Here is a 23,057-nt window from a genome sequence, read left to right as displayed (position 1 = left end):
TTATTGATTAGACACATAAAACAATTGAAAGAAACATACAAAAATATCCTTTACATATATAAACACTAAAGCTATGTGAACACACTGCATTTTTTAGTTTTTTTTGGGTGCAGTTTTGTTACAAAACTGCATGCCTATTCTTATACTAGCAGAGTCAATGAGAATTCTGAAGTGTTATGTATATATTGCTTATTTGTTCCCTTCCAAATTGGTGCAGTAAATAGACTGCAGAATATCAATTCTTTCAGCGTTTTTCCACCCCAAATGTATGAAAAAACCACAACAAAACACACTTTTTTTTATGGCAGGAGATGCAGATTTTGAGCAGAAATTTCTGCAACCAAATACTGAGCGTGCACACATAGCCTTAAAGATGCAATCTTTGCCATTCTCACAATCTGTAAGGCTACTTTCACACATCAGTTTTTTTCCATCAGGTTCAATCCGGAAAAAAACGGGTAAAACGGATCCGGTACCGCATCCGGTTTTCCCCCATAGACTTGCATTGTTACCGGATTGTACCGGATGGCTTTGCGTTGCATCCGGTTTTCTCCGGATGCGGCAAAATAATTGAATGCGGCGGCCGGATAGAACGTATCATGTAACGTTTTTTGGCCCCTTAAAAAAACCGCATTCTGCCGGATCCGGCGCAATGCGGCATTGTATACAATGGGTGTCTATGCATGCCGGATCCGGCGCAATGCGGTTTAAACCGGATGCGGTGACCGCATCCGGTTTGGTAAACAGAGCATGCGCAAATTTTTTTTTTTCATCATCACAAAACTTATAAAAGGATCCAGCACATTCTACACACCTCCTGCCGGATCCTGACTTCAACTTCTGCTGTCCTCCAGTCCAGTGCTCCAGGGAAGAGGTATGTCCACAGTACTGTCCACAGATCACTGCTGTGAGCTGCGTACATGTACTTAGACATTTTTTTTTCTTTTTTTGCAGGTGCAGTGTTGCCGTGTAATTTGTGGACAGCCAGTTGCTGTGTCCGTTTCCATTGAGTGCCAGTGCGGTTTTGGAGGAGAGTGTTCCTGAGGTAATGTCCACAGTACTGTCCACAGATCACTGCTGTGAGCTGCGTACATGTACTTAGACATTTTTTTTTCTTTTTTTGCAGGTGCAGTGTTGCCGTGTAATTTGTGGACAGCCAGTTGCTGTGTCCATTTCCATTGAGTGCCAGTGCGGAGTTGGAGGAGAGTGTTCCTGAGGTAATGTCCACAGTACTGTCCACAGATCACTGCTGTGAGCTGCGTACATGTACTTAGACATTTTTTTTTCTTTTTTTGCAGGTGCAGTGTTGCCGTGGAATTTGTGGACAGCCAGTTGCTGTGTCCGTTTCCATTGAGTGCCAGTGCGGAGTTGGAGGAGAGTGTTCCTGAGGTAATGTCCACAGTACTGTCCACAGATCACTGCTGTGAGCTGCGTACATGTACTTAGACATTTTTTTTTCTTTTTTTGCAGGTGCAGTGTTGCCGTTAAAGTTTGGCCCATCAAGTTGTTGTGCGTGGCCTGTAATAAAAAAAATATGTCGTCTTCTGGTAGCCCGCCCTTCGGTTCAGAAACTGAGGTATTTTTTTTTTTTTGGTGTTATTTTTTTTAAAAAAAAAAAAAAATTTTTTAAATAAACGACATTTACACAGGTGGCCGAAACATCACAGGAGATGCTGCCAGAAGAGGACGGAAGGGGTGGAGAAATACACGGAGCGGGCGGTCAGAGTGTAAGTTTCATACAGGAATTGTTTACCACAGCACACCAAACACATAAGTAAATAATGTTTTTTTTTTTCTTCACTAAAGGCTTCAACTTCTAGGGCTCACGATAGAGCTCCCCCAAGACCGTCCCAGGGTCGTCGTCGAGGTGGCGGTGGTCATAGTGTAAGTTATTTTTTTTTTTTTTTTTGTCATGTCAGTGTGAATTTTTGTCTATTTTTTTTTTTAATTTCTTTTTTCTTTCTTTGAACAGGCATCACAGCGTGCTCCCGATTCTGACGGTGAGGAGGCCGGATTTATCAACATCGACCTCCTCATCGATGAAGTTAGAGAAAGGGAGCCGCTGTGGAACATGGCTGACCGCCGCCACGCTGATTCGATCGTAACCCGTCGACTCTGGGACGAGGTATGCCACGCAGCGGTAGAAGGTTGGGGGGAGCTCAATTCTCGTGGCCAGAAGAAACAGCGTAAGTATTCACAGTTCAGTAGGTTATGCTGCATGATGTAATGTGTTGTATACTAACCACTTTCTGCTTTCCACTTTCAGGTGACAAACTTCAGAAGCGGTGGCGGTCTATCAGGGATCGCTTCAAAAAGGAGTTGAATCAAGAGATGCAGGCCCCGAGTGGATCCGGAGGACGCAGATCGAAGTACCGTTACTTTAGAGCGTTGTCGTTCCTCCGGACAACTATGGTGTGCAGAAGGTAAATATTCCACACAATATGTACAAAGTATAATATTTTATGTCTGATTTTTTTTGCCTTTTTTTTTTTAGTCAGTGCCAATGTATAGCAATTAAATTAATTATTGTTTTGTTTTTCCTCTTTTTAACAGCACCGTCTGCAGCACTCAGGAGCCTGCATCGAACCCGACAGGAGCGATCCCTGAACAGTCCGCCACTGGGGAACACATGCACAGACCCCACCCATCTGAACCTTCCCTTCCATCGACATCTGTCCCATCCACCTGCGCTGGAGCTTCACGTGAGACTTCATTACCTGAAGCTGCTGGTGATGAGATAGCTTTTCCCCTACCCCACCCCTCTGACACTGCTGCCCTCAGTAGAACACCTTTGGGTTCTGGGCGTCAGCGTCATAGGGGTCAGGAAAAGAGCTATGCGCCCGAGTTCTTGCATCTAAATGCAGCCTTCCAGAACGCCATTCAATTATTAGCCGAACAAAATCGTTCATCTTTTAGCTTAATAAATGCCAATATGGAAAAAAATACGCACGAATTGTGCACGCGTCTGGACAGGCTGCATTTAGATGCAAGTAAATCACCCAATCATTGTTTTTTTCAAGCCGTACTAGAGCGCATGGAAAAGCTATCTCTTGACCATCAGATGCATGTAATGCAAGCCACACGGCAGGCTCTGGCGCAGGTTGACTCCCAACCACCTCCACCCACCCCTCCAAGACCACCTGCCCCCCCTCCAGCCATTGTCCCTACTCCCCCTACTGCCCAGTACCAGCCTGCTGCCCAGTACCAGCCTGCTGCCCAGTACCAGCCTGCAGCCCAGTACCAGCCTGCGGCCCAGTACCAGCTCCCAACCACATCTGCCCCTACACTTCCTACCCACTACCACATCTCGCCTTCCACACCCATCATGACCCCAACTCAAGCCACTAATTCACCAGCCACCTCTTCTGTCTCCCAATCCCTCCACTCCACCCCTCAATCCTTACCAAATCCCATCCCATCTCCTGGTTTCCCTCTTGGTTTCTCAAGCACACCTTCACCTTCTGTTACTTCCCCACCACCACCACCAACACCACTTTCCACCCTCAATACTCCAACTGTGCGTGTGTTCCCACCTGTCAGCCCCTCCAGTACTATCTCCACCCCAAGCCCAAGATATACCAATTTATAATTTATGTTTGTAATAAAAATAAAAGTTTTTTGTTGAAAAGTATTTATTTGTTCTTGTTTTTTTTGGGGGGAATATTATTTTGCAAGTTAAGTAAATAAAAAGGTAATACAAAAACATAACATGTTGTAATTTGACGGTGTAAAAATTACAAATTTTTAAAGCGAATGAAAGCTTAAAATTAACAAGGTTAAACAAGATATTTTTTAATTTATTTTTAACTATTTTTATTTGTTATAAAACTAAACAAAAATCTTACACCATTTGATCTTGCCAATCTACTCTACCTTCTGGGGACACAAAATAGTCAGCATATTTGTCACGGATTGTTGAACAGGCAACACTACTCCTAAATCCAGGACTGGTGTAGTCAGTCAAAGAGGTGGATTCCAAACTCTGGTCATCCAAGGACAAAGGTTCCTTTGTTAAAACAAAATTGTGCAGTACCACACATGCTTTCACAATTTCATCCACAGTTTCAATGTTTAAATTAATGGCTGTTAACAACACTCGCCATTTGCTGGTTAGTATCCCAAAGGAGCATTCCACCATTCTTCTGGCTCTGGATAATCTGTAATTATATATTTTTTGTGTTTGCGTCAATCCACGGCTTGCATATGGCTTCAATAGATGTTGTGAGAGTTGAAAGGCTTCGTCGGCCACAAAAACAAAGGGCATTGGGGGCTCACATGTGCCAGGAAGAGGTCTTGCAGGAGGGAAATCAAAAGTATTCCCATAGATTCGCCGCCCCATTGGGGACATTTTAAAGACCTGAGAGTCATTGGATCTCCCATATGCGCCAATGTCCACTGAGATGAATTTGTAGTCCGCATCCGTTATTGCCATTAGGACAATTGAGAAATATTTTTTATAATTGTAGTATTCTGACCCCGAAGCAGCAGGTTTCACAATTCTTATATGTTTGCCGTCCACTGAGCCAAGGCAATTTGGAAACTGACAAATGTTATAGTATTGTTCAGCAATTGCAAGCCATCTGTCCCTGGTGGGCTGGGGGATGAAATCATCATGGAGGCAATCCCACAAGGCTTGGCAAGTGTCTCTAATGATTCCCGAGATGGTGGAAATTCCTAGTCGAAACTGGTAGTGGAGGGATGAAAGCGACTCTCCAGTTGCAAGGAATCTGTAAAGGAAAGACAATAATTATCAAAAAATAATAGCAAACACATTACAGTTAAAAGTCAATTTACAGGAGGATACAATTTAAAAAAAAAAAACTTACCTAAGCGTAACCAGCAAACGCTCCTCGGGTGTTATAGAGAACCGGCTGTAGGTGTCCGTTTTACGGATGTTGTCCGCAACAAGGCCAAGGAGAACGTCAAAATTAATCACTGACATCCGGACATAGCTTGTGAATTTTTCATGGTTTCCACGGAGCTCCAGGTATAGTGTTGAAAACACCCCACGTGTCAGTCTCTGTGCAGTCAGGGGATGGATCCAAAAGCGTCGATGTCGCTGACGCCTCAGTCGCTGTCGCTCCTTTTCTCTGACGATGATAGCCAAGCGATTTGCCTCAAATATAAAATCTGCAGCGATCTTTGTGTAATTTGCAAGAATAGCATCCATGGTTTCTGCTTGCCTCTGTCTTCATTCTGTCATATATGCTTCAAAATACTGTATATATACTATATGTTCCCAATAGCCAATCAGAATACGGAACTCGTTAATTGTTTGTTTAGTGTTTAAAAAACGGATCCGTAAAAAAACGGACATAACGGATGCAAAACGGATGCAAACCGGACCTACCGGATCCGTTTTTTAACGGATCCGTCATAAACGGATCCGCTTAAAAACGGATCCGGTAGGTCCGGTTTGCTCCGGTTTGCACAACAAAACCGGAAACGTTGGATACGGCAAAAAAAAGGACTGTGCCTGAATACAGAAAACTGATGTGTGAAAGTAGCCTAACTGTCATGCTCAGAGCAGATTGTTGTGTGCCCATTCAAACAGATTCATAATGACTCGATAGAGGAAAAAAAAAATCTGATGAATCAAAGTATGAGCAAACATGTCATGAGGGTATCAAATTATATGGGTAGAAAGTGCAGTAATAAATTAACTAATCTAGGACTATTCTTTCTTTTTATACAGTGGGAGAAATAAGTATTTGATACACTGCTGATTTTGCACGTTTTCCCACCTACAAAGAATGGACAGGTCTGTAACTTTCTATCGTACATACACTTCAACTGTGAGAAAAAAACCCCCACAGAATATCACATTATGATTTTTAAATACTTAATTTGCATTTTATTGTATAAAATAAGTATTTGTTCACCTTCCAACCAGCAAGAGTTCTGGCTCTCACAGATCTAAAAAAAAACAAACAAAAAAAACAAACCCCAAAACAAAACAGAAGCTCTCTGCACTTAATTGCATTAATTGCTTATGTTTGAGTGTGAGGACAGGTATCTTATATATAGATAACGGGTTCAATCACACTCCAATCTCTCCACCATGGCCAAGATAAAAGAGCTGTCTAAGCACAAAAGGGACAAAATTGTAGCCCGGAAATACTTATTTTTCCAACTGTATCTAAAGCCCATAAACAAATTGTTGGCCATACAAATTAAATGGCTATCGACCATACAGTTCAGCTGGTAATCAACAATAATGGCTTTGCCATACACAGGAGCAGCTGAGTACTGAGATAATGCAAGCATTCCTATGTTTTCAACAAGAGAGGCGTTGCCTATGATGTTTAGCAATGATTTACCTTGAAGAGAACAAAATGATAGCAATTCAAAATTGGACATGCCAGAACCTTAAGGCTATGTGCCCACGCTGCGGAAAATGCGTGGATTTTGCCGCGGATTTCTCGCGGAAAAGCCGCGGATTTCCCGAAAATCTGCAGCACAGCTACTTCCCAGCCATTTCTATGGCATTTGGGAAATGCTGTGTCCACGCTGCGGATTTCATGCGGATTTTCGTCCGGAAAAATCTGCAACATGTCAATTATTGTTGCGGATTTTCTTCCGGATTTTGGCTTTAAACTTGGAAAAAAAAAAAATCTGCACCAAATCCACGGCAATTCCACGGTAAATCCGCACCTTTGAAAAGGTGCGGATTTTGCGGGAAAGCTGCGGATTTTGATGCAGAAAAATCCGCAGATACATTCTCCCGTGGACACATAGCCTAAAGGGAAATTGTTAGCAGGTTTTTGCTACGTCATCTGAGCAAAACATGATGTAGGCAAATAGGCTCTGATTCTAAAGACAAAATACTTGAAATCACAAAGGGGGGGCGGAGTCGGACCTGAGCTTACATGTTGCTGGGTCCGACTGATGATAAAGCTAGAAAACTTAAGCTTACATTGCAGGTAAGCAAAAACACACTTTGTGTTAAGAGACGCAGGGCTGAAATCTCTGTTTTTACTCTTACAGCATGCAGTCTTCAGATTAAATAGTAAAACCCTGCTGACAGAGTCCCTTTAACTCCCTGACAATCAATTGTCTGTTGAACTTGACGATATTGGCAGGTTCAGTCGACATTCATCTAATGTGCATGGAGAATTTGCACATGCCAGAAATCTAAGCAGGTTGACAATAAGGCTATGTGAGCATGTTGCGTAATTACATGCAGTTACGCTGCGCTTTGTAGCGCAGCGTAACTGCATGCGTCCTGCGTCCCCTGCATAATCTATGAAGATTATGCAGGAGCCGTACGCACGTGGCGTCTTAGAGCGCAGCGCTTCGGCTGCTGCCCGAAGCGTGCGTCCTAAGAAGTGACATGTCACTTCTTCCGTGCGCTTTGCCGGCAGCTCCTGCTCTGTCTATGGGAGGAGCTGCAGGCAGAGCGCATGGAATCGGCTTTTTTTTTTTCACTACGGACATTTTCGGCAGCGATTTCAAGCGCACGTGTGCTCTTCAGATCGCTGCAGAAATTTCTGCAGTGAAGTACGCAACGTGCGCACATAGCCTAAGTACGGCACTATTGAATTTCTTTAATATTGAACAGCAATAACTTTCACTAGGTAGACAATGTTACTTACTTGTCTTTCCAGTGATGATGGCCATAATGACCACATATGTCCTCAATTCCTGTCAGAAGATGATCAAGGAACTAAAAAACAAATTTTGTTTCTTAAAATCATACATGTTCACAAGTAACTCAAGTTTGTTTCACACTGCCAGACCTGTTAAATAAACATTCAATACTATACAAGGGACCAAAAAATCTGGCATGGTGTGTGGTTCCATGACAAAGGGAATTCTCAAATAATATATAAGATTCAATTACATTCTGCCACAACAAAAAAAGTAAATTAAAATGCTTTAAGAGTGCCATTCATCCAGGGGTGGACTGGGGTGTCTGGGGCCCACCAGGAGAATTGACTCCAGGGGCCCACCCTACAGCTAAATATAAACACCCATTAGTGTTATCCCCATTATTGTGTTGCTTTGACTGTAAAGCACGGGCGGCTCCTGGACATCTATATTGTGCACCATAACTGGGATGTACAATTATAGTAGTTTGCAGTAATGGGGTCTTTGGTGAAAACAAGTTATCACCAATCCACAGGGTAGGTTAATAACTTATTGATCGGTAGAAACCGACCAGTGGAAAAACGCACCAATCGGAAGATTGGGGAACTTTTTGCAGCAGCAGATGAGATCTGTGACTGCAGCTCCATTCATCTTCTGTGGGGTGGGGTGTGTGACTGCAGCTCCATTCATCCTCTGTGTAGCAGCTAGATAAAAACAAGCGCAGCGCTCGCAGCCACTGAGGGAATGAATGGATCAGGGGTCGAGTCGGACACGAGCTCCAGTGTAATGGGGGATAAAAGTTGCATGATCGGTTCAGGTCCCAGCAATCGGTCCACACAAATGAATAAGTTATGACTTATCCTTAGGCCACGTTCACACGTTCAGTATTTGGCCAGTGTCTTACATCAGTATTTGTAGCCAAATCCAAGAGTGGGTGATAAATGCAGAAGTGGTGCCCGTGTTTCTATTACACTTTTTCTCTGATTTTACTGCTCCTGGTTTTGGCTTCAAATACTGAGGTAAAAAACTCACTGAAAACTCACTGTGTGCACGTGGCCTTAGTAAAAGTGATTATTTGTTTTCACTGGAGAACCTCTGTAAGTGCATATTTACTGCAGTCTAATAGTCACAGGACAGGGAGGGGTTAAATGTTTAAGTATTTAATTTCTACTGGAAATAATCTCCCCCTTATAGAGAGAAAATGTGACCTCCATACACAACACAATCCACTATACCAAAATCAATAATACTATATACAAGGGGGAAATACCACCACACCGTGACCAGGCCACATAGTACCACCACATAGTGACCGAATACAACCCATACAAGGGAGAAATACCGCCACACAGTGATCAGACAACATATTACCACCAAACAGTGACCAAATATAGCCACATACAAGGGAGAAATACCACCACACCGTGACCAGACCACAAAGTGACCGAATAATACCGCATATAAGGGAGAAATACCGCTAAACTATGACCAGATAACATACTACCAACACATAGTGATCAAAAGCAACCACATACCAGAGAGTAATACCACCACATCATAATTAGACCACACGGTAACCGAATATTATCACATACAAGGGAGAAATACCGCAACACTATAACCACATCACATAATGACCGACTATAACTACATACAAGAAAGTAATACCGCCACACCATAATCAGACCACATAGTGACCGAAAACAACCACATACAAGGGAGAAATACCGTGACACTATTACCACACCACATAATGACCAAATAATACAACACACGAGACAAATATCAGTACAACATGACCAGACGACATATTACTACCAGACACGGACATATAATACTATAATAATGATCATGAATAAAAACTACAATGCTAATAACACTAATATTATTATCAGTGCCATAATGCACATGAGCTCTATATATAGTGTATAGGTAATACAGTGCTCACCAGTGACATTATACACAGGAGTTCTGTATACAGTGTACAGTATAGTGTGTGTGTTCATGTAACACACTGACTTACCAGTGACATCTCTAGCTGACGTTATTCATCTTCGCTTTTCCTCTTCATCCGGTGCTGACCGCCATCACTTCTTCCTGCCATGACACGACTCTACAGAAAATAAGTCACCTATAGCCGATCACTCCCAGAGCACATTCCTCACTATTTCCCCAATTTCTACACCACGTCAGACTCTTGTTCCCCCATTGGAGACCGTATCCTCAAAATTAACTTACGGTATATTTCATCAGTAATAGTGTCCCCTAATTTGCCCCTACAGTAATTATGCCCCAAGTGCCACCATAAACCAGTCATGTATGTCCCTCATTCTGGCCCCATATAGTAATTATCTCATTCATCCTGGCCCCTTTTATTTAATAATGTCTGGGGAAACAAGTGGAATCAGAAGGGGTTCTTAATTGCTTCCTGCACAAAATATCCCCACACACTGCTCCTCTCCAAAATAGCCCCACAAAGTGCCCCTTTCCAAAATGTCCCCCCAAAATTTGCCATTTCTATAATATCTCCCCCAACTACATCCCTGTATAAATTCCCCCCCCTCCTCATTATACTATGCTGCCTTCCACAATCTTTGATGCCTCAATGTCCCCCATTGCCCTATGATGTCCCAATTTGCTTCATAATGGCCCCCATTACCCTATAATGTCCCCCACTGCCTTATAATGTCCTTCCACTGCCCTATAATGTCCTCCACTGCCTTATAATCTCCCCTACTGCCTTATAATGTCCCCCACTGCCCTATAATGTCCCCCACTGCCCTATAATGTCCCCCACTGTCCTATAATGTCCCCCACTGTCCTATAATGTCCCCCACTGTCCTATAATGTCCCCCACTGTCCTATAATGTCCCCCACTGTCCTATAATGTTCCCCACTGCCCTATTATGTTCCCCACTGCTCTATAGTGTCCCTCATTGCCCTATTATGTCCCCCACTGCCTTATAGTGTCCCCCACTGCCCTATAATGTCCCCCACTGCTCTATAATGTCCCCCACTGCCCTATTATGTCCCCCACTGCCCTATTATGTCCCCCACTGCCCTATTATGTCCCCCACTGCCATATTATGTCCCCCACTGCCATATTATGTCCCCCACTGCCTTATAGTGTCCCCCACTGCCTTATAGTGTCCCCCACTGCCTTATAGTGTCCCCCACTGCCTTATAGTGTCCCCCACTGCCTTATAGTGTCCCCCACTGCCTTATAGTGTCCCCCACTGTTCTATAATGTTTCCCACTGCCCTATAATGTTTCCCACTGCCCTATAATGTTTCCCACTGCCCTATAGTGTTCCCACTGCCCTATTATGTTCCCCACTGCCCTATTATGTTCCCCACTGCATTATAATGTCCCCTCTGCACTAAAATGTCCCCCACTGCCCTATTATGTTCCCCACTGCCCTATTATGTTCCCCACTGCCCTATTATGTTCCCCACTGCCCTATTATGTTCCCTACTGCCCTATTATGTCCCCCACTGTCCTATTATGTCCCCCACTGCCCTATTATGTCCCCCACTGACCCATAATATGCTCGATAAAGTCCCCCACCGCTTCTTAATGCCCCTTGTAAAATAACACTGCTCCTCCCCCACCCGCAGCCCCTCATATAAAAGTACATCTTCGGCTCCTCTGGAGCGCTTACCTGTGCCTGCGCGTCCTCCTCTTCATTCCTGCAGCTGCGGCCCCGGTGATGATGATGTCGGTGCAGGACTGAGGCGCGCTCCTCTGCAGCCCCGGCGATAATGGTACGTCGCGGTGCCGGGCTGAGCAGCGCTGCTCTGCCTCCTATCACCGGCCGCCCTGTACAATTGTATGGCTGCTTTCACACTACGTTTTTTTTAGCATGCGTCATGAACGTTTTTTTGCTGTAAAAGCGGATCCTGATTTTGCAACGAAAAACGCATGCAAATGCATGTGTTATTTTGCAGGATCCTGTCACTAAGTTTATGGGCGGGCATTGGAGTCATGTGATCGGGAGTGAGGGGAACAACGTGAAAGACTGGGAGCCAACATCTGACACCTGCGGAGGCTGGTAACCAAGGTAAGCATCGGGTAACTTGCTTGGATACCAGATATTTACGTTGGTTACGAGCGTCTACAGCTGCTAAGAGCAGGGCTGCCTGCTCCCTGCACACGTAACCAAGGTAAACATTGGGTAACTAAGCCCGCGGGTACCCGATATTTACCTTGGTTACGAGCGTCCTCTGCTCTCAGGCGGGGGAGAGAGGAGAGGAGAGGGAGGGAGGGGGAGAGAGGGAGGGGGAGAGAGAGACTGATCATGCAAGGCTGGTTTCTAGGCATGCTCAGTACAGCAAGCAGGATCCTGTCTATCACCATGCCAGCGTTCACATGCGTTTGCATGCTGTTTAGTCAGGATCCAGCAATTTGCAGTATTTGGACGCAGCTCAAAAACGCTAAAAGTAGCGTTTTTGAAAAAAGTTACAAAACTGCAACTCACTGGATCCTCACTATAACGCACGCAAACGCAGGTGAACGCATGTTGAAGCGAGTCCATTGCAAATGCATTGAAATGAAAACGCATTTGCACTGGATCCGTCTTTGCGGTAAAAAAACGTTCATGACGCATGTTAAAAAAAACGTAGTGTGAAAGCAGCCTAGGGCTAAGTTCACACACCGTCTTTTTGACGCTGCGTTTTTTGCAGCAAAAAACGCGCAAAAACGCACTTGCGGCAAAAAAACGCCACAAAAACACATGCGTTTTTTCCACGTTTTGGTGCGGTTTTTTTTGCTGCGTTTTGCTGCGTTTTTGCTTTCTGCAATTTTATGCGTTTTTTTATCAGTGAACATTGCCATTAAAGATTTTCCTTCTTCAATATGTTCTTCATTCTCCACTAGTGTATGCAGGAGAGCAGACAGCTGCAGAACTACAGGGCTCAGCATGCTCCATCCAGAACTGTATGCTGGAGGGAGAGTCAGGGGGAGCAGACCTACAAGGCTCAGCATACTCCATCCACTAGTGGATGCAGGAGAGCAGACAGCAGCTGCAGAACTACAAGGCTCAGCATCCTCCTTCCAGGACGGTGTTGTGAATGTTAGTTATGTTTTGGCTGCTGGGAGGCTCCCTCTGGTGGCCAGGAATGGTTTGGATTTGGACCAGGTGTGTTGTGCGGTGCGTGTTTCCTTTGCTAATTCTCTGCTTATTTAAATCCTGGTCTGATTGCAGGCTGTTACCGGATGTCAGTTGTTCTTTGTATCTCCAGCCTGCTTCATCCTGTTCTACACCACATTTTCCCCAGATAAGTGCTTGCTCTTTATTTATTGTCTGGTTCTTTTGCTTATTTGGGTTTGTCATTTGCTGTGGTTCTTTTCAGTTTATGTGCTTGCCGGGATTTTCACCCTCAGTGGTTTGTTGGGGAACTCCCTGCAGTTCTGTGTGGAGTATAGCTCCTTTGGGTCCATGTGTTCGTGGCTTGTTGACTTTGTTAGGATTCTTGTTTTCTGTTCATTGGTATGACAAGGGCACCTGGTATAGGACGGAGTTCAGATCGTGCGATCTGAGGGCCTTTTTGTACTATCAGGAAGTTGGTATTTTGCAGGGTTTTTCTCTGGCCACCATCAGTCCCTTTCCTGTCCTTTCCTATTTTAGTCAGCGGGGGCCTCACCTTTTGCTAATCCTGTCATCTACCTGTGTATTGTGTTTTTCCTATATCACCGCAGTCTTTGAATGTGGGGAGGCTAGCTATTCTTGTCTATTTTTCTGAGGCAGAGAGTTATTCATCTTTCCTACCTTTAGGATAGTTAGTTCTCCGGCTGGGTTTGCGGTGCACAGGATGTTAGTTCACCCCTCGGCTACTTCTAGTTGTGTTGGTTAGTAAGGGGATGGCGGCCAGATTAGTTGCCAATGCTCTTGTCACCTTTTGCCAATGATTTGTGGTGGTCTTCCATGGTTCCGGATCATAACAGGACTGTATGCAGGATTTCTTTGCCCTCACCCCCCCAAAAAATGACGTGGGCTTCGCCATATTTTTGTATGCTAGCCAGGTACAGCAGGCAGGTACGGGTTGCCTCCAACCACCAGCTGTCTATTTGTACCCGTCTGGGAACCAAAAATATAGGCAAGCCCTTTTTTTTTTTTTTAAATTATTTCATGAATTTCATGAAATAATTAAAAAAAAAATGACGTGGGCTTCGCCCAATTTTTGTGTCCAGCCAGGTACAACTAGGCAGTTGGGGATTGGAATCTGCAATATAGGGTGCCCAAGCTTTCTGGGCACCCCCGCTGCGAATTGCAGTCCGCAGCCACCCCAGAAAATGGCGCTTTCATAGAAGCGCCATCTTCTGGCGCTGTATCCAACAACTCTTCCAGCTGCCCTGATGCCGGGTGGCTCGCTGGGTAATAATGGGGTTAGGGCTAGCTGTGTATTATCAGCTGGCCCTAAGCCCGAAATTCATGGTGTAACGCCAATATTAGACATGGCCACCATGAATTTCTAGTAAAGATAAAAAAAAAACAACACACAGAAAAATATTTTTATTAGAAATAAGACACAACACAATTAGTGACTCCATCTTTATTGAAATAAAGAACCCCCCTCCGCAGTAATCCTGGGTCAAGGGTCCCGCGCCGTCCAATCCGAATCCAATATCATCTGATTGGTTTGCTGGAAGGCAAACCGATCAGATGATGTGTCAGGTTCAAGGCCTGAATTAGATGACACAGCAGCTGATTGTATAAACGGCTTTTATACAATCAGCTGATGCATCAGTGCAAAAACAAAAACAACAAACAAACTACACACGTCTGTGCAGGGTCGGACTGGCTACCGGAGGAAACTCCAGTAATGCCAGGCCTGGATTCAGGTACCTGCACTGCACTCCGGAGCTCTCACCAGAGCTCCGGCGTGCAGCCTGGACTTTACAGCGAGCGTTGAGTGATTGATTCCCCGGCACTTGCGGTTCAGTTCATGACAGCTGCAAACATCCCGGGCTAATCTCCGGTGCTCTCACCTGAACTCCGGAGATCACCCCGGCCTGTCTGCAGCTGTCATGAACTGACTGCAAGCGCCAGGGAATCAGTCACTCGGCGCTCGCTCGCTGTACAGTCTAGGCTGATTTATCAGTGCAAAAAAAAAATAACTACACACGTCTGTGCCGACTCCTGTCCGACCGCTGCAGGAGCTGCCGGTAATCAGCTGATGAAGCCTCCTGACGGCATCAGCTTATAGCTGGCCGGGCGGTAAAATCCGGCGTCACCGCAAGACTTACGATCAGCTGATGCGTCAGGTGACCGCATCAGGTGATCACCGCCAGGTCCTGCAGCTATCGTACGTGCCTGGGAGCCGGCACACAGCCGGAGCGGGGGTGGCGATACCGGGAGAGGAGCTGGGAGCGGACATGGCACCGGGAGTCTGCAGACAGGTGAGTATGAGATTTTTCTACTGTTCACTTTTGATTTAGCAGCCACTTCCACCTCCCGCATGGGAACGAAAATGACACCGGGCGGGAAATGGAAGCAGCGGTGGTGGTACCGGGAGGATTCACGCTTCTGTGTTTACTGACAGAAGGAATCCTCTTCCTGTACATGTCACTGTACTACCCACCCCTTGCCTTTATAGCTGCGTTTTTAGTCATAAAAACGCACTAAAACGCAGCTATATTTGCAATTTGCGGTTTTCATTGTGTTTTTGAACATCTCATTGAACTCAATGGGTGGAAAACGCAGTGAAAAACGCAAAAATTGACATGCTGCATTTTTGTGGGGACCACAAAAACGCAGCTAAAAAAACTGCTGTGTGCAGACAGCAAAAATGAAAACTCAGACTTTGCTGGGGAAGCAAATTCATGCAGTTTTCTGAGCAAAAACGCACCCGAAAAACGCACTGTGTGAACTTAACCTATGCGCACCTGAAAGACACGCATACATCTGAATACCGGCGCGGTCGGTGCAGGCCTGGGGACTCCCGCAGTGCAGCTCTAGGACCTTTGGTGAGTCACATCATGACACATGTGATGTCACTAAAGGTCCTGCAACTGCGAAAACTTCAGTGATCGTACAGAACTTGTACGATCACTGAAGTTTACGATTGAAAGGCTGAGTGCCGGGGCCCACTCAGGCCTGTGATGCCCTGTGAGCTGCCTGAGGGCACCATACTGGGGGGGAAGCTGCACTATAGGCCCCCAGCAGCAGGACAGATGGGATGGTGGAGGCGGCTGGAGCACTGTCTGGCAGGTGACTGGTAAGGTAAAGAGCCCCCCCGCACACACCCCCGGGGCCCCTGCTCGCTCCCCTGGGCCCCCGCACCCCCCCCGGGGCCCCTGTTCACTACCCTGGGCCCCTGCTTGCTCCCCTGGGCCCCTGTTCACTCCCCTGGGCCCCTGTTCACTCCCTTGGGCCCCCGCACCACCCCCGGGGCCCCTGTTCTCTACCCTGGGCCCCTGCTTGCTCCCATGGACCCCCGCACCCTTCCGGGGCCCCTGTTCACTCCCCTGGGCCCCCGCACCCCCCCCCCCGGGGACCCTGTTCACTACCCTGGGCCCCTGCTTGCTCCCCTGGGCCCCCGTTCCCCCCCGGGGCCCCTGTTCACTCCCCTGGGCCCCCGCACAACCCCCCACCTGGGGCCCCTGTTCACTCCCCTGGGCCCCCGCTCGCTCCCCTGGGCCCCCGCCTTCTATACTCACGTGCTGCTGCTTCTGCAGTCTGGCCTGGGGCGACGCCGGGTCCATCCTCCGCAGTGCGATGCTGCCAGCACCTGCACAGGAAGAAAGCAGTCATCGCTCTGAGACTGCCTCCTCCTGCAGTGTCGCTGGCTGCGCCGATGAGTCAGAGCCGCGCGGCACTAACAGTGACAGCAGGCAGAGCTCTCTCCCTGCTTGCCGCTGCAGAGGGAATGGGATTGTCACTAATCATATCGGCAATGTGCCGATATGATTAGTGAAATTACCGGCCGGGGGGGCCTCTCTCACATATCCATAGGGGCCTAGGGGGCGTGGCTATCAATAGCAGGGGCCCACCGGGGGTTCTCCCGACCTCCTGGTGGGCCAGTCCGCCCCTGCATTCATCAATATTTTTAAGCTACATAACTGACATAAAAACCTAAAAATAACGGTCACAATTTTTGCACAATGCGGAGTTTGGCCAAAAATGTGCAACTTCTGGCATCTCACTCCAATTTAAAGGGAACCTGTAAACACAAATAATTTGTGTTCTAACTTAGTAGCAGTTTGATGTGTGGCCTAGTAACACCTTCCTACCCACCCCTGTGTTGTAATAATGTGTAATGTGAATGTATAAAAATGTGTTATTACTTACGTGTTCCCTATGTAAATGTGCAGGGGCTCTAGTTCCCTGTGCGTCGCATCGCCCTGTGGGTGTTCGCATGTTTTCCATGGTATCACGCCCCTGTGGGCGTGATACCATGGATTTATATCAGCGATGTGACTGTAGCTACTTCAGATCCCGTGCATGCGCACTTACCATTCCTGCAGCCTTGTTAACTGGGTGCTTGATCTTCGTCTTCAGACACGCTCTGCGTATGCTCAGAATACTCCTGCGGTTCCGGTCATGCGCAGAGAGCGTCTGAAAACAAAAAGCAAGCACCTGGATAAGAAGGCTGCGGGAATAGTAAGTGCGCATGCGCGGGATCTGAAGTAGCGATGGTCACGTCGCTGATGTAAATCCATGGTATCACGCCCACAGGGGCGTGATACCATGGAAAACATACGAACGCCCACAGGGCGATATGACGCTCATGGGGCTAGAGCCCCTGCTCATTTACATAGGGTACACGTAAGTAATAAAACATTTGTATACATTCACATTATTACAACACAGGGATGGGTAGGTAGGGGTTACTAGGCCACACATCACACTGTTTGTAGGTTAGAACATGTAAATTACCTGACAGGTTCCCTTTAAAGTTGCTCAGCAAAATGTGCGATGTAGGGGAGGATCCGGGACTGGATGGGGTGTGGCTAAAGCTACCCATTTAAATTTCCGCAAAATTGCCAGCATTTTTTATTTATTTATTTTTTTAAAACCTTCATTTTTGACTGGAGAAACATCTCTGGCAAGGCGCATTATTGAGAGAAAGTCAAATTCATTAAGGGGTTTTCCCACGAACAACATTCATTTTAAAAGTTGATTCTAATCAATAGATCTTATAATAATAATTTATACAATTGGATGGGTTTAAAAATAAAAAAATGTTCATGGCAGTAATGCAGGTTCCATTTTTTCCACATTTTCATTCTTACATATAGCTATTGGATTTTTCATGTCAGTATTCACACAGCAGTTTCTGCTATTACATGTATTCCCATTGCATAGTCACTGGTGTGCATACCTTATCTCCATATAGTATTTAAATGTTCGTCAGAGATCTTTCCTCTTTGAAAAAAATCGGCGGGATCTTTATCCATTCAAAAAGAATGGTCAAATCTTATGTAGAAAACTCTTACAAAAACTGATATTCGAAATGACAATGAAATGATTTTTTAAAATTTTTGATCATACATTTGAGGCATTATAAAAAAATGTATTTATATACGGAAAGATTGAAAATTATATATAATATATAATGTATGTGAGTGGTCTAGAACTTGAGAAAAAAGATAAAAAGCACACATTTTTTTTTTTTAGATCAATTTTGCCACTGTGTCTATTTGTTTCCCAGACACAGAATGAAGAAAAAAAGGGAGGATGAAAAATGTGTGGAAAAAAATGTGAAGAGAAAGAAATGCGGGATAGAAACCATATAGAGAAAGAAAAAATTATTCTTGCTCCGTGTATGGTAAAAATTAGTGAAGGAGATACATAAATATACATCTCTGTGCATGATAAAAAAGATTAATAAAATTGATTTGTGATAGTTGATATATTGTCAAGAAAAAATTGTGAAAAACATGTCAATTAATATTAACCATATATATATATATATATATATATATATATATATATATATATATATATATATATATATATATATATATATATATATATACACACATATATATACACATACATACATACATATATATATATATATATATTACACACACATACATATACATACTATATATATATATATATATATACACACACACACACATACATATACATACTATATATATATATATATATATATATATGTGTGTGTGTGTGTGTGTGTGTGTGTGTGTGTGTGTGTGTGTGTGTGTGTGTGTGTGTGTGTGTGTGTGTGTGTGTGTGTGTGTGTGTGAAAATCATGACAGTTGGTATTAACAATATATGAATTGTCAAGAAAAATGATTTGTGAGGAGCCAAGGGTGTGTGGAATAGTATTAGACCTCATGGATAGGTGGAGGGATGTTTAAAACAATGTAGGGCAACAGTGATGTGCCATTTGAAAACTGAAACAGACTGCCATATTTGTTCTTTTTGAAGAAAAAAAAAAAAAAAAGAAATTCTTTTATATGGTGGCACCCATATGTAGGTGGAGACCGTTCACTTGTAAAACGAAACATCACAAGAGATTCTCTTTTTCGTCTCCTTCCTGCACTGAAATCTTCCAAATTAAGAGTTGGCTCACTTGCCAATCGGACTATGTAATATACTTAATAGACTGCGATTGCGGTAAACAATATATTGGGAGGACCACCCAAGCCGTGCACAATCGCCTAAATTCTCATAGGCATAATATTAAAATAGGATTTATGCAACATGGGCTTTCAAGACACTGCGTCTTGCATCATAATAAAGATATTGCCTTTAAAATCACTCCCATCGAACAAGTTCCTAAAAATATTCCTAATCGTTTGGATGTTCTCAGCAGGAAGGAAACTTATTGGATCTACAAATTAAACATCTTAAAACCAATAGGGTTAAATGAGTAAGCCTGCAAGGGCAGGGCCCTCTTCCCTCTGTACTAGTCTGTCTATTGTAACTTGTATATGTGTTCTGTATGTAACCCCCTTCTCATGTACAGCACCATGGAATCAATGGTGCTCTAGAAATAAATAATAAATAATAATGATAATGAGATTACGGATTTTTCATTAATTTTTATCTTTTAAAAAGATTGTTTTATCTAAATATTTTTCTGTTCTATGTAATTTTTATATAAGATTTTATATGAGGTTTTTTTCTTCACAGGTCTTCGTGGTTTTTTTCAAATTTTTAAAAAAAAAAAAAAAAAGTAATATCGGTATTGCACTTACCATCTATATATATAATTGCCTTAGTCTGTCTGGCTCCAAAATTCTGTACTTACCGCGACAAGCGTCTCATTGGCCGCTCGCCTCGCCTCCGCCCCCCGCACGGATTGGCCGCTCGCCTCGCCTCCGCCCCCCTGCACGGATTGGCCGCTCGCCCAGGCTCCGCCCCCCGTACGGATTGGCCTCTCGCCCCGGCCCCCTGCACGCATTGGCAACTCCCCGCCCCCCTCACGCATTGCACGCTCGCTCTGGCCCCGCCCCCCGCACGCATTCCCCGAACCGACACAGAGCCCACACTCCCAGGTGAGTGCTGTAACCCCGGGAGGCCACATCAGCGTACGCCGCCAACCTAGCCGACACATACCCTCGCATTGCTGGGGTTGCCGGCGTACGCTGGTGTGGGCTCCCGTGTGAGCGGTACGCTGGTAACCATGTAATATTGTGTAGCATGGTTACCAGCGTACACCGGCTCCCAGGTGAGCGCATCAAGGTCCTGCAGTGGCGGAACACACACACACGCACACACATAAGGACACACACACACACATCAGATCACACTCACTCTCACACACACACATCAGATCACATCCACACAATCACAACATCCCGTGATATTGCTTGCTTCTTGCGGCGATACTGTGCGTGCAGTGACCTTCCAGGACCTGCTGGAGGATCACATGGCCAGAAGCATGTGGTATCTCCGGATGTTGTGAGTGTGTGAGCGCGTATGTGCGATATCGTCAGTGTGTGTGTGCGCGCGTGTATGCGATAGGATGTGTGCGTGTATGCGATAGGATGTGTGCATGTCGGCAGAAGACAGAGGAGCACTGAGTGCAGCACAGCTGCTGGGACCGCACACCAGAGGGCACAGGCAGAAGTGGGGTGTGAGTGTATGCGATCAGATGTGTGCGTGTATACTGTCTGATGTGTGACTGTGGAGCACGATGGGGGGTGCGCAGCATAGGGGATGGAGCACGATGGGGGGTGCGCAGCATAGGGGATGGAGCACGATGGGGAGTGCGCAGCATGGGGGATGGAGCACAATGGGGAGTGCGCAGCATGGGGGATGGAGCACAATGGGGAGTGCGCAGCATGGGGGATGGAGCACAATGGGGAGTGCGCATCATGGGGGATGGAGCACGATGGGGAGTGCGCAGCATGGGGGATGGAGCACGATGGGGAGTGCGCAGCATGGGGGATGGAGCACGATGGGGAGTGCGCAGCATGGGGGATGGAGCACGATGGGGAGTGCGCAGCATGGGGGATGGAGCACGATGGGGAGTGCGCAGCATGGGGGATGGAGCACGATGGGGAGTGCGCAGCATGGGGGATGGAGCACGATGGGGAGTGCGCAGCATGGGGGATGGAGCACGTTTGGGAGTGCGCAGCATGGGGGATGGAGCACGTTTGGGAGTGCGCAGCATGGGGGATGGAGCACGTTTGGGAGTGCGCAGCATGGGGGATGGAGCACGTTTGGGAGTGCGCAGCATGGGGGATGGAGCACGTTTGGGAGTGCGCAGCATGGGGGATGGAGCACGTTTGGGAGTGCGCAGCATGGGGGATGGAGCACGTTTGGGAGTGCGCAGCATGGGGGATGGAGCACGTTTGGGAGTGCGCAGCATGGGGGATGGAGCACGTTTGGGAGTGCGCAGCATGGGGGATGGAGCACGTTTGGGAGTGCGCAGCATGGGGGATGGAGCACGGTGGGGAATGCGCAGCATGGGGGATGGAGCACGATGGGGAGTGCGTAGCATGGGGGATGGAGCACGATGGGGAGTGCGCAGCATGGGGGATGGAGCACGATGGGGAGTGCGCAGCATGGGGGATGGAGCACGATGGGGAGTGCGCAGCATGGGGGATGGAGCACGATGGGGAGTGCGCAGCATGGGGGATGGAGCACGATGGAGAGTGCGCAGCATGGGGGATGGAGCACGATGGGGGGTGCACACCTCCCCCCAAAACACACACACACGCACTGCACAACACACCACACACACACACACTGGGAACCACAAACACCGCCCTACACAGACACACACAGACATTGCCGCACACACACAACACACAAACACCGCGGCACACACAAATATACGCACATACCGCACAACACACACATTGCACAAAACATACCTCCCCCCAAAACACACACACACACCCCACACCCAAACAAACCGCGCAACACACACACACAACGCTACAGACACACAGCGCTCCACAAACAACGCAACACACGCAACACACAAACAACACCGCTCTCACCCCCGCCACACCCAGAACATGTACAGCGCCCTACACAAACACTTGGTAACTACACACAACAACATATATATATATATATATATATACACAAAAATCATACATTAACTACACAATACGTAAATTCTAGAATACCCGATGCGTAGAATTGGGCCACCTTCTAGTTATATATAATTATACCATATTACAATTTTTTCTTGACAATATATCAATCAACTCTCACAAATCAATTATTCATCTTTTTTATCATGCACAGAGATGTATATTTATGTATTTCCTTCACTAATTTTTACCATACACGGAGCGATAATAATTTTTTCTTTCTCTATATGGTGTCGATCACGCATTTTTTTCTCTGCACATTTTTTATCACACATTTTTCATCCTCCCCTTTTTTCTTCCTTCTGTGTCTGGGAAACAAATAGACACAGTGGCAAAATTGATCTAAAAAAAAACAAAAACGTGTGCTTTATCTTTTTTCTCAAGTCCTAGACCACTCACATACATTATACATAATACATAATGTAATACCGTAGTTTTCGCTTTATAAGACGCACTTTTGTTCCCCCAAATTTTGGGGGAAAGTAGGGGGTGCGTCTTATAAGCCGAATATACGGGGGTGATATTATATATATATATATATATATATATATATATATATATGTGGCGCCCCTGACCTGGTCAGGCACCACTGAGTACTGCACCCATGCTGGGGACAGTACAAAAACAGGTAATCCAGAAGGCTGACCGAGGTGTGACTACACAGGCGCATAGTGATCAGGTCTCACACATTTACCTTTGAGAGGACCCCTGGGGATCCCAGGAGGGGGCGAAGCCTCCATCTCCACTCGAGGGGTGTGGTAGAGAGCCTGGTTGCTAGGTGACGTAGGCAAGAACAGGAGAGGAGGAGCAGTGAGTCAGTTTAGTGTGCAGCTCAGGGAGAGCAGACGTGAGGAGCAGACCCTGGAGCTGTTGCAGTCTAACAGCGTCCGCGCAGTGACTACCGACAGGGGAGAACGGTCACCTGGTAGTGCTGCCCG

At 45.9% G+C, this 23,057-nt stretch overlaps 2 protein-coding genes across 3 annotated transcripts in view; one reads left to right on the top strand and one right to left on the bottom strand.

The window, feature by feature from the left end:
* Positions 1–23,057, bottom strand: part of SLC9A1 (solute carrier family 9 member A1) — a 246,355-nt gene that overhangs the window by 71,129 nt on the left and 152,169 nt on the right. For both annotated transcript variants that reach the window (XM_075335896.1, XM_075335897.1), the window contains exon 7: positions 7,596–7,666. In XM_075335896.1, coding sequence (XP_075192011.1) covers positions 7,596–7,666 — 71 coding nt within the window. The remainder of the gene's footprint in view (positions 1–7,595; positions 7,667–23,057) is intronic.
* LOC142292408 (uncharacterized) lies at positions 1,475–3,589 on the top strand. The gene is made up of 6 exons (XM_075337755.1): positions 1,475–1,576; positions 1,650–1,727; positions 1,807–1,884; positions 1,973–2,186; positions 2,267–2,423; positions 2,554–3,589. The coding sequence occupies exons 1-6, from the start codon at positions 1,535–1,537 to the stop codon at positions 3,587–3,589; spliced, it is 1,605 nt and encodes a 534-aa protein (XP_075193870.1). The 5' UTR covers positions 1,475–1,534.

The sequence above is a fragment of the Anomaloglossus baeobatrachus genome, chromosome 2, assembly GCF_048569485.1.
Source record: "Anomaloglossus baeobatrachus isolate aAnoBae1 chromosome 2, aAnoBae1.hap1, whole genome shotgun sequence".
Lineage (NCBI taxonomy): Eukaryota > Metazoa > Chordata > Amphibia > Anura > Aromobatidae > Anomaloglossus > Anomaloglossus baeobatrachus.
This window is presented reverse-complemented; position numbering and strand designations above follow the sequence as displayed.

Excerpts from the sequence above, each read along its gene's own strand:
- LOC142292408 (XM_075337755.1), top strand. The coding sequence starts at position 1,535 with ATGTCGTCTTCTGGTAGCCCGCCCTTCGGTTCAGAAACTGAG. Across the intron at positions 1,728-1,806 it reads ACGGAGCGGGCGGTCAGAGT|GCTTCAACTTCTAGGGCTCA; the intron begins GTAAGTTTCATA and ends TCTTCACTAAAG. Across the intron at positions 2,424-2,553 it reads ACAACTATGGTGTGCAGAAG|CACCGTCTGCAGCACTCAGG; the intron begins GTAAATATTCCA and ends TCTTTTTAACAG.